Genomic DNA, 17,845 nt, shown 5'->3' with positions numbered 1-17,845 from the left:
ACCTACTACTGTAGTTGGTTTTCATTTTATATATTTTGTGTTGCATTTGTGTAGAAGTAGTACCAGTTTAATTCTCGTATTTCTGATAAAGTAACGGGTTTTTTTGACAATGTCTGACGATCGGGAGATAAAACAGGTAACCAAGTTTATGGGTCCGTGATAAATTGTATACATTACATACAAATACTGGTATAAAGTACATAGTATATTGTATACTAGAATAGGATTGGTAATTGGTAAACATTTCATGGAAGGCTATACATACAGTATTTATGTAATTGCCAAATAAATACGCATCATTGATAATAAAAGCGAACGGTTAATTAAATGGGAAATCTAAATATTTAATATTTTTCTAATATCGACAATTTTCTCATGTTTTTACTGAAATAATAACATTTGTAAGTTTATACTAATTCAAATAAGCTCGACAATAAAAGCAGTTTAAAGCTAATAAAACTCCCACTCGAGTCAGTTGGGTAGAAATAAGCAATCAATTATATAATACTGGCTCTTTGGTTTGGTCAAGGTTAGCCAAAATATTGAATGGCATGAATTTATCCAATAATAACTATTATTATATAATTTAAATGTGCAAATTTGCCTAAGATAACGTGTGGACAAGTTATCAAAGTTTTATACAATCGGCTACAGTACAGGTACGCTTTCTGAGAGGTCAAGAAAACATGTCCTCGTTGGGCACGAGCAATCGAACACTTTGGCCAATCTTTTTATAAACATAACATACAAACTGCAATTGCTATAAAACACAACCAATTACACATCAACATAGTTATAAAATTAAAGTAATTTTATTAGACAATATACTTATCCCAATATTTAGTATTTGTACTTTGTACTTTATGATCTAAGATTAAATAGGGAAATCGGATTCAGAGCCAATGTGTACTTTTTTTAAGGTATTGATGAAAAGAAATATAACAATGGGGTAAGATCTTGGTTTTTCAATCGAATGTATTCGTAACTTTTAAACTCAGTACATATATACATTCTTAGTACGAATACATTGGATTGAAAACCTTTCCAATTATTAGATTTATCACAAAGGTTTTTTTCCTAATTCACTTGATGATCTTTCCGGAAATATATATATATATAGGATATTTGTTTATTTCAGTGTAAGATCGTATTTTATTTCACGAGTGTCATAGAAAAACAAGTGAAATTAAATACGATCTTACACTGAAATAAACAAATTTTCTGTTTCTTTTATGCTTATTTTCGGAGTTTTATTTGTTTTTTTATTTATTTCTGAATTACCCCCTTTTTGGAAAAGGGTGGGCTTTACGCCGCTACCCGTGGGGCGCCCCTCATGCATAATTATAGCTGTCAACTTTTCTACTTTCGGTTTGCTGAGAAATAGTTCTCTGCTATTCATTCTTATAGCTTAATATTCGCTCGTTTTTTATTGCAAAGTTTTATGAACAGTAAAAAATGAAGTATTATTAGTGCACAAATGTTCCAAAAAATAATGAAAACACTTTTTATTTTAACCAAATTACTACGCCGCTATTTATAGAAAGAAAATTTGGAAGGTCAAATGTGTTAGCAAAACAAATGGATACTCATTGGATTTTAACCATTCTTCTTAGTTTAAGACTGCATATACGCGTGTTTTTATAGAAAGTTAATATTCAGTCATCTTACTGTCAGAGACCAGTCTGTTTCGCTTTAAAATGTTTGTTTTCCAGAAGAGTAAATGCCACGCTAGTTTGTTGACACATTTTGAAATGTGGGTGGGGTAAAAAATATCGGATCTATCTGTAAATTGTTGTGTGAATTCTCCAGGAAGCTCATTTTACGTACTACAATGGATAACAGTTCAAAATACATTTGAACGATGCTATAAAATTTTATTTATGTCCGAACAGTTGTTTTTGTCTGTAATTTTTTTGGAATGAAAGCAAATGTTCGAACATTCAGCTTCAAAGATCAGTAAAATGTTTGATAAACGGGATAACCGGTAATAAACGGTAAGTTGTTAATTTCCAATTATATATTTATTTAAATTTATAAAATATTTCTTTATTTTTTTTTAACATTTTACTGAAGTCCAGTGTTCTGTTTTGACCAAGGCAAGTACATGTAACAACAAAGGATTTTAAAAGTAGTTCTGAAAATTGATATTTTCACTCCTTATTTTGCAGTGAAAATATCAAATTGATATTTTCACTGTTGTTGTTTCACTGTTTAAACCCCATATTTCATCGTAAAGCATGAAAGAAATATATATATATACATTATCCTAGTTGATTTGCCAACCGTTGAAAAATGAAATGGGATAAACCCTCCTTGATAAATTCTGTTATTTGACTGATGGACCGGTTTCGCGTGTTTACCATTGTATCAATATTATGTGGTTTCTAAAAATAGTGACCATACACGCCAGGGACAAGTGTTTTGTATACTAACCGAGTAAATCCCCGTGTTTATTATTGATAGGCTCTTTCAATGTGGTTATGATTCATGAACAAAAATATATATGTATTTTGTTTTTATCATTTGGTCTTTATGAAAGACCCGATTAACAATTTAACAATTTACCAGCATGGCGGCACATTTGTGTAATTATAGACCAGAAAGTCGTACTTAAAGATCTCTTGCAATCCTACTATAATGCTTTTAGGAACATCCTCATAAGCTTTGCATAAATACATTTGCCTTTGCTGTTTTCTCTCTTCTGATGACAAAGGTCTTGTTTTGATATAGTCCAATATCACCATGGAGAGGTACTTGTGGTCTAAAAATCTGTCGGAATGTTCGAATTTTTCAGACGGAAAGTCGATATCTTGACTTATGTATCCTTGTATCTGGAAGGACGTCCATACTCTTTGTGCAACGCCTTTCCATCCAAGGCAGTTCACAACGTATTCGTTTCTTGCATAGCCATATATCGTCTCCACATAACCAGGAATTGTAATTTCAATTCGATTATTGTGTAAAGTCTTACTAATGAAGTTTCTCTTTTCTTTTGTAACATTTAAAGTGTCAAGAACAAATTCAACATCCTTTACGAAGCTTTCCTGCTTCATAAGTAGAAATGGTTTCACTTCACATGGATGACAATAGGCCGAAATAGGCGCCCAATGGTGATCAAAGTTGCGTCCCTTGAATGCTTCTTTAACTGTGTGTTCCAAAAACTGTTTGAACGAAATCGTCCCTGGACAATGTCCATTAAAATTTGGCTTATTGTAGGGTACTTTTAATATTCTATAATTTATTCCAAACATAATTGGTAAGTACAATTTATCTATAAAAGCAGAGTAAAGTCGAGAGTACGGATCGCGCGATATAAGTATGGTTTTTTGAGTTCTGGCTTTTTCTCTTGAAGATCTGAAGTAGTTAGTACTAGAATGCACGTGACTTCTTTTGATTGAAAGCAAAAATGCACCATGGTCGATACCTCTCTCTAAAATACTTAACATCTGCACCAAAAATGTTGAACCAACTTTAGCTACTTTACAAACTGTGAAGTTGTAGATCCTTGATTGCATAAATGTACCTTCAAACGTTCCTTTGTAAGCGTCATTTTTAGTTATATCATAGTTATTGCAAACGCTATTTATATGTTCTATTCGCTTGTTGTGCTCTATTTTATAGCCGTCCATGACGTTGTCAACCAACTCCACTTGAGCTGTCACCTCGCCACTTTCATCTTTATCTGAATTATTAGTTACACTCTTATACACACTATAATGTGAGGATGTTGTCTTGCTTGATGACAGTTGTGTTGAGGATGACCATTCTGTTGTTGGCGAATTAACATCTACATGTGAAAGACCATTTTCCTTTACTGCTACTAACTCATTTTCCAATTTCCTAGTTTCTGTGACAGGTTCTGAACCAGACAATCGTCGGCTCTGTGGTTGGTTTCTGTTTGCTTTTGCGTACCCTTCTTTGGAATCTTTGGTGGACACTTCTTCATTGTCAGCCTTGGCTAAGGAGTCGTTTCTGGAAGTTCCTTCCCTTTCGGTTAGACTAAAAGTAGTTTTTACATTCACTTGCTGCGTTGAAGGGAAACCTGATTTGCCGTTTGAGCCCAGAACATCATGCTTGATCGCCTTTTCTGTAAAATAATTTGAGTAAATGAAAAAGCGTTCGTCAATCCATGGCGTATCATGCTTAAATATATGTACATATTATGTATAGTAATGTGCGTTACAATTTCTATTTCGAAATAAATTTTATTTTTATATTCACTGAATTTTCGTGAATTGCATGTCATTAAGATCTTTCTAGTGGAAAAATGGTTCCATCACATGATAATTGTTCTAGAGTTTTACCGTAAAATATCTAATCGCTGTTATTATTACCACCGAAAGAAAGTACCATCTTTGGTGAAAACACCATCCCCAAAGCAATACAACGTATAAAAATAAGCAGATATTTCTATTAGAAAACTCATACTGGAGCATCTGTGTTTTAGAAGACATAAATATGTATGACATATTGGATTTATTATGATCAATACAAATGTACATGGGGGTTAGTTTTGTGTATAAAATAACAAAACGTTTATTAGGAAAACTCTCAGATGGAAAGGATTCATATCTACACACCAGAATGTGTTCATATAGAGCAATGAATGAAGAAATTACATATATTTATACAATATTTAAACATACATAAGCAATCCGACCCACAAATGAACCAGTTCTCTGATTGTTCAATTAACCTTTATATTAGACTATGATGCCTGGTGGCCTTATTTATTTTTGGTTTTTACTTGCTGAAAACTTATAATATTTTAGAAATGACCAAAAAAAAAACCCCACACAATATATATATATATATATATATATATATATATATATATATATATATATATATATATATATATATATATATATATATAAATGCCATACGTGCTCTGTACATTAAACCTCATTTTATTACAGTTGGTATGCGTGTTCTGTACATTTAATTCAGTTAGTATAGTTGGCAAACGTGTTATGTACATTATATCCACATTATTACAGTTGATTAACATGTTCTGTATATTATACCTCATATTATAACAGTTGGTAAACGTGCTCTGTACATTATACCTCATATTATAACAGTTGGTAAACGTGCTCTGTACATTACACCTCATATTATAACAGTTGGTAAACGTGCTCTGTGCATCTTACCTCAAGTCCATTCAGTTGGTAAACGTGCTCTTTGCATTATATCTCAAATTATTGCAGTTGGTAAACGTGTTCTTTGCATTATATTTCAAGTTATAACAGTTGGTAAACGTGCTCTTTGCATTACATCTCAAGTTATAACAATTGGTAAACGTGCTCTTTGCATTATATCTCAAGTTATAACAGTTGGTAAACGTGCTCTTGGCATTATACCTCGAGTTATAACAGTTGGTAAACGTGCTCTTTGCATTATATCTCGAGTTATAACAGTTGGTAAACGTGATCTGTACATTATATCTCAAGTTATAACAGTTGGTAATCGTGCCCTTTTCATTATATCTCAAGTTATAACAGTTGGTAAACGTGCTCTGTACATTATATCTCAAGTTATAACAGTTGGTAAACGTGCTCTGTACATTATATCTCAAGTTATAACAGTTGGTAAACGTGCTCTGTACATCTTAACTCAAGTCCATTCAGTTGGTAAACGTGCTCTTTGCATTGCTCTGAGCATTATATCCAAATTATTACAGTCGGTTAACTTGCCCTGTACCTTAAAATTAAATTATTACTGTTGATATACACACTCTGTACATTGTACCTCAAGTTATAACAGTTGGTAAACGTGCTCTGTACATTATACGTCAAGTAATTACAGTTGGTAAACATGCTTTGTACATTATACCTCAAGTAATTAGAGTTGGTAAACCTGCTCTGTACATCATATCTTAGTTACTACAGTTTGTAAACATGCTCTGTACAATAACTCTCAAGTTAGTGCAGTTGGTTAACAGGCTGTGTACATTATATCTAAGTTACTACAGTTGTTAAACGTGCTCTGTACATTATATCCAAGTTACTACAGTTGGTAAACGTGCTCTGTACATTATATCCAAGTTACTACAGTTGGTAAACGTGCTCTGTATATTATATCCAAGTTACTACAGTTGGTAAACGTGCTCTATACATTATATCCAAGTTATTACAGTTGGTAAACGTGCTCTGTACATTATACCTCAGAAATTACAGTTGGTAAACGTGCTCTGTACATTATATTCAAGTTATTACAGTTGACAAACGTGCCCTGGACATTATATCCAAGTTATTACAGTTTGTTAACGTGCCATGTACATAATATTCAAGTAATAAATGTTGTTATACGTGTTCTGTTCATTATACGTCAAGTTATTACAGTTGGTGAACATGTTCTGTACATTGTATCCAAGACGTGCTCTGTACATTAAAATCAAGTAATTACATTTGGTTAACACGCTTTGTTTATTATACCTCAGGTATTTCAGTTGGTAAACGTGCTCTGTACATTATACCCCAAGTTTTATGACACAATTTATCACGTGGTATACACGCACTGTATAAGGCTATCAAATTAAGATTAATGTCACCATTACACAGAACCTTCTCGTTTAATCACATATTTTGGTGTATTTAATATCATGATCTGCCAGTTAGATTTCCAGTTAACAATTCCATACCAAAATTTAACAATGAAACAAAACGGGACTATTGTTTTCAATTTTATCACCCATCACTCGAGACAAAAGTATAATTATTCTAATGCATGTATGTTTACCAAATGCGGATGATCATGGTGGTAACATATGCAGAAAGGTAATTGATATATGTCAGAAAATGTGTGTTTGCACATCTGCTTATCACTCCGGGTAATCTAGTCAATCATTGTACAAAGTGGACAGACACGCATTGTAATTGTATATTTATATATCAATATCAAGTCTGAAAAAAAAACTGATCCTGAAATAAATAACAATGAAAATGTAACAATAACAAAAAGATCATCCTCAATTGCATTTGACTGGAAGTCATTACGTTTCATCTGTGGTAAACGTGTGATATAAGATACCCAAGTAATCAAAGACCAGACAGGGGTTGGTCCATGGTAGAAACGTCAATTGACTCAAGTACATACTCAAAAGTCCTGAAAGCAGCAGAAATAAAGAATGATATTTCTTAGGTTAATAGGCGTAGAAGAAGTGTTTCAAATGGGGATCTTGTGGCTCTGGAGGCTCGCAATCACCCAAAGAAACGCTGTCTTACCAAAAATTAATACATGTAGTATGATACTAACCTTAAGGCAGACCAAATTAATAGCAGCATTGCTCAGAAATTTAGATATAGATCAGCAGCATTTCAATTAAAAGAAGAGTATGCATATTCTATCATGACACAAAAGAAGGTTTACAAACTCACTGACTTGAGGAACAGATTTATTGAAATTGCAAGGGAAGACGTTGGTGATAATGTAGAAACATACGGAAGCTTTTACTTCAAAATCCTTCTGCAAGATGTATGGCTTGAATTGACATTTGTGTATTTGTGTATCAAAATGGTAAACCAGACTTAGTTTGCTCAAAAGATGTTACTGTATGAGAAGTTTTAAGAGATTAGAAAGAGTTGGAACAAAGTGTTCATGATGCCAGTGATGAGGACATTGAAATTGACCTAGCTTCTGATGAAAGCATAGTACACAAAGCTGTTGGTGTATTAAGAAGACGAATCTCGCGAAATACTGAAACACTAGATAGTGAACATTTTTCTGTTGAAATGTCTCTGTCATCTCAGAAGATGTTTGTTGATCCCCTATTATATAAAATGATACGTTGGATGGAAATTATAAGGACCATGAAAATGCTACTGAAGTTCCATATGATAAACAAGAAGTTAAACTCCTAGCACTTGCATGTGATGTTACAAGTTAAGTCACTTCAGTTCAATTACCAAAGCACAAACATTTTTATTTAAATTCAGCTGAATGGTGTAATTATTTTAATATTTTGAATCTACAATTTTTTATATTCTTTATGTATCGGGTATGATTTTATGTGTTGAAATAACCTTTTATTAGTAGCAGATTATCTCCATTTATATGAATGAAATGGTACAATCATCAGTTTAACCATTGATTATAAGTTTTTATCTAAATTGTATGAATGTTTTGATCGTACGTTTTTAGTGATATCACTAAATGTACAGAAAATTATTATTTTTTGGTTATAATCACAGTTATAGTCAAAACAATGATGTTCGGCGGCCATCTTTGATAGCAATGTTCTACCACTGTTTTCACAACTGCAACATGCATTTTCATAAACTACAGACTTAGTCCGTTACATTGATATATTTAAACCCTTGTTTACAGACACAGACCGGTTAGTCCAAGAAATAAGCCAGATATTCCTATCCATTTGCAGCACTATTATACAGTTTCGATTCTACCCCAGCATGTTATAACAATGTTTTTTTCTTAAACTAAAGTTTTTCTGAACAGATATTAGAGCTAAAATGGGGATTTTGGGATGCCTATCTAGAAATATAGCGATTTTCTAGGGACAATTAGTCTCGCATGGGAGCTCGTAAAAATACATTTTGATTTATACTTATTTATCATTTGCTAAGGATAAAAGAAATGCTAGCTATGCATAATTAACATGCTTAAATACATTTCATGTATAGTTGTAGTTCATACTTTTCTCCTTAAGATAAAATTTTGTAAAAAATATCTAATATTTATTTTAAATTTATATTTTACTCTTTGTCTTGTCATTAATGCCATCTAGTATGTTCTTTGTGTACTGGCAATGTTCTACATGTAATTGAAGTTGCTAATGAAATGTTGACTTGACTTGAGTGAGCCATTGACACGTGAAGACCTTTCATTGGCTTGTCTCATTTACACCCCGATAACATATGTGGTCATATGCTTAGCTTCCAGAGAAGTGTCAAGGTCCTAGATTATGTTTCACGCGAGTTTATTATGCGGACACGGCTGAGAAACCGACCAATCAACCTATAACCCATCTTTTCCTCGAATTGGCATGATTCAACAAAAAAAATAATGCAATTACAAACCGCACACACATGGTGCAACATCTAGGCGGAACAACGCTCATAATTGATTATCGTAGCGTATCTGCTGCGCTTGCTTTATAAAGTGCAATGTTATTGGTCGTGCGACAAGATTGTGCTCTAGATCTACCTGCTCGTAATCCTCTAGTATAAACAGCTTCCATTTCGGTACATTTATGTAAGGGAATACTTCTTTACTTCCTAATGAAATCAATTTGTTTAAATAATATATATGTGAGGGAAATCAATTTGTTTAAATAATATTTATGTGAGGGAACAAAATTAGTACTGTTTGGGCATATTTCTTCCATGGATATCTTCTTCTCTTTAGAACAGAAATAGGTCCTTTTAAGCATAACTGTGTGAAGGAGATCTACTTCCGCATGAAATTACTTTCTATAAAGCCTTGTAACGTTTCCGGGATAAGAATGCATTATAGCGACAGATTTGGGCATACCGATTGGATTATAGTGTCAGATAGCGTTTAAATGTATAAACCTGCATACCAGGCAGGAACAAATAAAACAAATATTCATAAACACTAAAATAAAATCTATTATATTATTAATTCAAACTCTTTTTACATACGACATCAAAGTCGCTATTACCACGAAAAGTGTTAATATTCCTAAAAGGGAACGACTATTAATCGCCTAGCAAAATTAATGATAATTAATGGATAATGTATTCATACTATTAAATAATAATTACTTTTTTAACATTTTATTTTCTTTCAATTATCGAGTTAGAAATAGCGTTTTGCCTGGTTTATCTTTGATTTCTTCAAATGCTCGTGTTGCGTTGAAGAAAGTTATAAATAAGTGGAGACTAATTTTGTCATATTATCGTCGCCTTAACTCCTCATTAGAGCTGAATGCCTTGTTAAAGAAAATGTTACAATGAAAGTAGATACCTGCTTGATGAGAGATTTGTCATTATTCTGAGAGCTGTGTAGCATGCAATTAGTACTGCGTTTTGTTTCAGGAGTACGTATTCGACTAGAGTGGAATTTTGCAGATTCAGAATTCATGAGGCGCTGGCCGAAGCAAATTAAAATCGAGAGTCAAGAGTCAGATATGACATCCAGATCAAAACATAGTAGAAATTACCATTTTATTACAAACATTTCTGGTTTAAATCACTAAAAGACATAAGAAAGCACAATAAATGTCATGTAAATGACGCAATATTTTGTGTTTAGGCGTCCTTTTGATATTGCGCAATAATACCCGTTATGACGTGACGTCAGCACTGGAGCGTACATATTTCTTAGATCAAGAATAGGTAAGTGTTTCATTTAAATATGAATTGAAAATATACTCTCAGGTAAAGTGGTAGATTTCAAAAGTGTCTAGTGACTGAAAGAGAATTTGAGCATTTTCTGCCCCCGCCTCCCTATGAACATACATGTTTCGTGGTCAGATGTCATTAAACAGAATCCAGAAATGTATTTGGTAATGTATTATTGAATGAAAAATAAATGAGTGGATTGATTGTATGTTATTTTTCATTCTAAATTCGATTTCTTTGCCTACATGATAACAACTGCATACATGAGATGCATTTATCTTCAGCATTTTGTGTAAAGTCACAGCCTGGTGAAAGTTTATGTGGAACCTTTAATCGGGTTGATTGGAGCCCAATCGGCGGTCCTTGTAGGGTTCTTTAACGCAAGCCACACATTGTGGAGTTCTCCCCAGTTTTAAAAACATTGCATTTAACCCTGACAATAAATTACACTATGATGCAGACTTGAGGTGTCCTGCTTAAGCTGTTTTTTATCGAGCGCTATCCAAAACAGTCGAAACCGTCAGGCTCGATATCGCTTGGCTCGATTTCCTCGGTGGCTCGAAGTTGATCTTGAACGATTTTTTAAACTTAATGTGTAGCTCTAGCATTCCCGCTTTGATCGATATTCGCGAGGCTCGAAGTAATTCGGACAACGGGTTTCGACTCTACATGTAAGCAAAGGTCACATTTTAAGAATTTGTCTGTCTCATAGATAGCGCTGTTTCGTTTCAGGTCAATACACAGAAAGTCTGCATTAAAAATAAATTGTTAAAACACCGAGGACTTTTCTATTTTTACCGGATTGCGCTATCTTACTAAATGCAGGTCATTGTATAGTAAAAAGGCTCTTACATGGTGTTATTAAGTAGAGCTATGCATACGTTATTCGCCCCTGGTTTAAACTATTTTAGGCCATTCAGATTTTAATGAAAGCATACACATTTGTGCCACAAAAAGTGTCTTCTACATTCAATGGAAGTAATACTGAATAACACAAAATAATTCGAGTATAGCAAGAAAGCGCCTGTGAATAAACAATCGATATATACCAGAATCGTACTGTTTAAGTGTTTTCATCTTCGTCTGTTTTTCCCCAATAAGCCGAGATATTGTCAGAGCCTTGCTTTTCGCAGGTGTGATTGACGTCGTTTTTCACAACCATTTACTTTGCCCATTAATCAAAAAAAATTCTGTTATTATTGAATTATGATTCTTCTTCGAATAAAAAAAACAACAACATGCGTTGGCTCGAACGGGCTCTTGTTTAATCATATGGAATTCACATATTTTGTTTATTTTAAACTTATTATTTTTACAACGATTGTGAAACAAGTTTTTGCACCTTATAATAATCACTTCCGTTGGCACGAAGTTAACATATTTAATTTACAATCTGGGAATGGCGTTTTTACAGAGTGTAATGGAGGTAGTAGCAACAAATACAGCAAAGACATCAAGAAAAGGAACAAAACAATCTACATATAGAATTGTTTCTGCAATAAAACGTGTGCATAAACAAAATATATATTGTAAAAGGGGCCTCTTGCAGTTTCTATAATTAATATCTCTTATTCAATATTCTGCAAATCACGTAACTAATTAAATTACCATTCTCGGAACGAAATGTTCCACAGCGGGAATATTACACAATAATTAATCTCAATGGAAACATAGTCTTATAACAGAAATATCACATAACAATTAAGCATAAATCTTGATATTATAGTCTTTTCATATAAGTAATGTAACGTGGTGTTAGTGATTTCTCTCGGTGATAATACAGTCGTTACGTGGGGAGGTACACGACCAAAGATAAAATATTTTATATTATTAAATAATTAAAATACTCAACCTACCCGAAGCAAAAAACAGCGACCTCTGTTTACCGGAAATGACGTATAAAGCCATGAGCGCTACCACTAGAACAAGGCCAAAGGTTGCGAAGGACGGTCGAAATGACGTCTTAAGGAGCATTCTAGAAAGAGATAATAAATTGTGTCTGATTAAAGATTGAGTTGATTATTATCAAAGTTTCCCATGTCCATACGAATATAGAGTATCGACAATCGACCGTTGTGAACGTGTCAACATTTGATGATCGTGAAGCTGTTCTTTATATTTGAAAGGTAACAACATTTTTTATTTCGATTATATTTTGTTTAGAAACAGATGTGCAATTATGTCTTAATTAATGCCTGTTTATTTTTGATGCTTGTTTTTATTTCATTTGTATATCATTTTATTATGTTCGTCAGCAGACAAATGTTTAATACGAGTAGTTCTTTCGGTTTTGTCAAAAATAGCCAAAACTGTTTTTATTGGTCCTATAATTACTATAGTCCATTCAATTAATTTAACTGTGAAAACTTGCCTAAAGATAGCCTTATGTTTGTAGTTATGGTAGTTTATGTTTAGGCTTTTTGCTACTCAGCTTGTTTCTGTAGTTTTAGACATAAGTATTTATACAGTAATTCGAATAATTCTTTCAAGGAATTGACAACATTATGCCAGCCTTTATTTTCTTGAAAATCTAATCTGAAAAATAACACATTTACTTAAAATAAACATGACACATTGTCCTATAACACTATTTGGTAGAACTTTTTTACCTGGCATTTAATACTTAAAGTAAAAAAGTCTCATGAAAAAAAAAATGATTAAAACTAAAAGTAAATAGAAGTCTAGTGTTACAAAATTCAATATACAGAAATTGAAAGAAAACACTATAAAACTTAAGACAGCGAAAGATAAAAATGCAAAATATTATATTTGAAGTTATTGAAAGAAAGAAGTACTCAGTAAAACAATATATTTAAGAAAGAATAGATTGACACAGAATACACTCATTCCGTAAATTATCCAAACGATATATTTTATTTCAAGTTAACGACGAGGTTATTTATTTAATAATACTACAATGCAGAATTAAAGAATAAAAATTAAAATACTAACTTGTTAACTAGATAAGATTCGTGTTACCACTTGCTAATTGAAATACGCAAATCATAAGTACTTTCTATAAATATATTTATAGATATAACTGGCAACCCGTGTATTATCGAATTAACCAGTTATTATGTAACTTATTGAGTGGAATTCGCAAACCATAACTAGATAACCAGTTACTGCTAGAAGCCAAAGGAGCATATTAGATATGTTGTAACACGAATCTTAACTAGTTAACCAGTTATTATGTTACCTATTAAGTGGAATTCGAAAACCATAACTAGCTAACCTATTAGTGTTGTATACCTAAAAAGGGTAATAGGTGGCAGTTCTGGACAATTTCAAGCCTGTTTTTAGTCTTATGATATTTATCTTACCAAAAAAAGTATCGCGAATAGTTACTAGATAGCTAGATAATTATCGCGAAAATTAAGTGGATAACACGAAATGCTATCAGGTTATATTACGGCAGTTATATGCCACCATATCAAACAGCATGTTTGAAGAATTTGATATTCTCTTTACATAAGATGAATTATATTTAAATATAGATACTGGAAAAATTGTTTGGCCAGTTGTCATGGTGAATGAATTTATTATCAATAGGAAGATTGAACTTTCAACTTTCTTGTTTAAATTGTTTAATAAAATTTTACACTTTTGATATTTTCGAGATAATGGATTGAAGGCTTCATAGTGTCAATTCATAAAGCATCTGACTATATTGTAAGGAAAAACCTTTGGTTTAAGATATAAAAGCGAAGTTTTCTCAATAAAATTATTTTAGATATGTTTAAAAAGTCGGCTTTTATAACATACTCTCAAAATTAAGTAATAGATTGTGTGTCTAATACTGTGAAAAGCTACAGAAACAAGCTCGGTAGCCAAAAGTTTAAACATAAACCCCGTTTAATGGCACAGGGTAAACGCCAAAGACACTAAACAAAAATCACAAACTAGAAACATGGAACACTTATCCGAAAAAATCAAGATATGGCACGAATAGGCCGTGGTTTGGTCTAGAGTTGTCACGTAACAGAGTTTAATACTATAGAATGTGACGTAATACGTTATAATTAAGATATAATTAAGATTTAATTAAATGGATATGTGTCTACATACTGCATGTTTAGTAATGTAGGGCATATTTGATTGTCATTTGAATATGAAGATGGTTGACAGCCGACCTGGTACAAATGTACAAAACGGTCATGTTAATTACAAAAACGTGTATTCCTGTGGTTGTAAAGCTGTCATAGGTAGACAACAAATTAGTACAAATTAGTATAAAAGAGATGATTTGGGATGTGAAAGGAGAGTTTGTTAGGCACGGAAGGAGACCGGCCTTGGGTCCTTAATGGACGGCAGTTAGGATGCGGGATTACCTTAAATGCCATGCTGTATTATATACTGATTATTATACTTAGAAAGAACGTGGAACAATAAAGACTTAGAACACTTGAACAGTTGTTGGTTGGTTACTGAACGAACTATCACGAAAGTTAAGTGAGCGGTGGCGTTACGTGACAGAGTGCAAGAAGGCGCGGTCGTTACACAATATAGCACAGAACGCTTTTACTATAAAGAAGAAATCTAGAAGAAATAATAAACATACTCAGTTTATCAATATACACCATACAAATATATATATTCTTAAAAAAACAAAACAAAACAATTCCTTTAATTTTTTTAGAGTTCCTAAAATTGTTCTTTGCCTAACCAGATCAACGGTTATGTTCGAAGTCCAGCAGAAGATCGACAGCTATGTACACAGTGATCTTAACTAATCGATCTTAAGATCAATGGTCATCAAGTTTATGAATACAATTATTTTATATAAAAAAAACCCCACACCATATCGTGTGTCAACAAAACAATACACAACAATCAAATGAATAAAGCAAAGCCATGACAGACACTGAACAAGAGACACTCAATGTACAAACACCACATACTACACCACATAATGGAGTTAAATAAGGAATCGAAACCAAGCGAAACTCGGCAAAGCCGTATGCAGCGTTCATGTTAGTATATATAAAACAGACCAATCGAAACTCGGCAAAGCCGTATGCAGCGTTCATGTAAATATATATAAAACAGACCAAGCGAAACTCGGCAAAGCCGTATGCAGCGTTCATGTAAGTATATATAAAACAGACCAAGCGAAACTCGGCAAAGCCGTATGCAGCGTTCATGTAAGTATATATAAAACAGACCAAGAGAAACTCGGCAAAGCCGTATGCAGCGTTCATGTAAATATATATAAAACAGACCAAGCGAAACTCGGCAAAGCCGTATGCAGCGTTCATGTAAGTATGTATAAAACAGACCAATCGAAACTCGGCAAAGCCGTATGCAGCGTTCATGTAAATATATATAAAACAGACCAAGCGAAACTCGGCAAAGCCGTATGCAGCGTTCATGTAAGTATATATATAAAACAGACCAAGCGAAACTCGGCAAAGCCGTATGCAGCGTTCATGTAAGTATATATATAAAACAGACCAAGCGAAACTCGGCAAAGCCGTATGCAGCGTTCATGTAAGTATGTATAAGAACAGGACTTATTTCTTTCAAAAATTCACCGACTATTAGCCAAAATATACTTAAATGTGATAGAACGTGTAATTTTCGTTCCACATATCATATTGAGCGGGTAAATGCCGGACACCAACATTTCACCAATGCGTGACCAAATTTTGTCGCTTCCGTAAAAGTTGATTTACATTAAAATTGAAACTACGAGATGCGAAATAGTGCCCTTTGTCTTGTGTGAACTAAATTCTGTATTTATGTTTTATCAAAGATATTCATACGCACTGTTTACCTCTCGAAACGAAGTTCATGTTTTAGTTCAATGTTTTCATTATGGGTTATAGAGAATTTTAAAGGTGTGACAATTGTTGATCGAACATCGTTTGGCAATAATGCATTAATTCTTGGTTACCGATTAATGTAGTTGCTTCATAGTTAAATGATATAATCATTTTTGTATATAGAGGTATGTACTTGTCAAGTGCTTGTTTGTATTCGCCGCATTTTCAACTAGTGTGCATCTCATTCTGTGTATAATATTCGTGGCCAAAGGTTATGTATTTTCCGATTTTAACAATAAACTTGAAACTTGTATTCATCACTTTTTTGACTAAGGTGTTAATTTTGTTTGTGTAGCACAATGGCTGAGTGAGAGATTGAGACTTAAAAGATAGATGGATTTGGAATGAGCTAATACCCTGGCTGAGTAAAATTATAGGGATATGTGAACACCTGTCAACCAACAGCTTTGCTGATTGAGAGATTGGAATATTTACCAGCTATTCATAGAAACTTAAAACATTGCGAAACCCACCTAGCAATATCACCTAGTATTTTCAAGATGAGTAGTTCGGCTATAACTAGTTATGGTTAAGTGTCTCTTATGTCTTTTCAAATTCAAATATATTATGCTTTAACATCTGACCCCCAAAACCTGGTTCATTAATTGTTGTTTTTTATATTATAAGTTTATTATATTATAATATAAAGTCTACCTCTATTTACATGTATAATGTGTTGAGCGTAATAAAAGAAAGAAAAGAAAGAAAATAATAGAAAAGGGTTCACGCGGAGGATGCGGGATGGCTGTCCCATTTTGCCAAGAAACACATTGTCCGTGTGCGAGATTGTAAACAAAAAGATGGACGAGGAATAGGCCGGCCGGTCGTCTCCTTTTTGCCTAGCAACACAGTATCTGTGTAAGAGATTACAACTTAGCAGATGGACGGGGAGGGGGAGGGCGGGAGATCCCCATTTAACATCATGGCTGAGTAATGTTTCACATTTTGATTAGCATAGTTACATAACAAGTAAAATTTGTTGTAAACGCTGTCCAGCGTGAGCCTTTAGAAGCCTTATGTCATATTACCATAATATCGTCCTAAAATGTTAAAATAATATTATCTGTATAAAGATTGCATTACAATAGAAATATTTAGTGTTTTTCAATATCAATTATTATAGTAGATATAATTATGATTAAAACTAAACTATTTACCTTTCTTGTTCGTTGTAGCTTTCCAGAAATATTCACCACACAATTCCCCGATAAATAAACTACGTGTTACTTTTTTGCGTTATGAAATGTTTTAATTGCTTATTGGAAAACGAGGAAACACAACCATAATGATTAGTACTATCCAGCTGTGGATGTATGATCCGCTTAAATCGTCAGCTGTCAGTGACGTTAAATTGTATACAGGACGTTCGAAGATCACAGTACTAATCTTCAACAGAAAGGTAGCGATAACGTTAATTAATATGCCTTTATTTCCTGGTCACTGTTCTTTGTTATGTTTTTATATGTGTTATTCATGACGAAAAATAGCTCATTGAGCTTATAATTCTTGTTAGCATGTACCCGAATTTAAATAACGATTCTTGTATCTTGCCTGCTAAGCCCGCATGGTTACGGTATCATTGGAAAGGGCATTGTCTCCTGGTTGATAATGTGCCCGAAAATACATTACAAATAAATTGAGGAAGTTATCCAGTATATTCAAACTGAAATCGGACGTAAGCTTGCATATTTTACA

General features: G+C 33.1%; 1 protein-coding gene across 1 annotated transcript; it reads right to left on the bottom strand.

Annotated features, from left to right (window-relative positions):
* Window positions 1-1,478: 1,478 nt before the first annotated feature.
* Window positions 1,479-17,674, bottom strand: LOC128223653 (carbohydrate sulfotransferase 12-like). The gene is made up of 3 exons (XM_052932926.1): window positions 17,308-17,674; window positions 12,182-12,300; window positions 1,479-4,087 (listed from the first exon to the last, which is right to left on the bottom strand). Exons 2-3 carry the CDS (start codon window positions 12,297-12,299, stop codon window positions 2,562-2,564), a joined length of 1,644 nt encoding a protein of 547 aa, XP_052788886.1. The 5' UTR covers window position 12,300; window positions 17,308-17,674; the 3' UTR covers window positions 1,479-2,561.
* Between the last annotated feature and the right edge of the window lie 171 nt (window positions 17,675-17,845).

The sequence above is a fragment of the Mya arenaria genome, chromosome 17 (assembly GCF_026914265.1).
Source record: "Mya arenaria isolate MELC-2E11 chromosome 17, ASM2691426v1".
NCBI lineage: Eukaryota > Metazoa > Mollusca > Bivalvia > Myida > Myidae > Mya > Mya arenaria.
The sequence above is the reverse complement of the archived record's forward strand: the minus strand, read 5'-3'. Positions and strand labels throughout refer to the sequence as shown.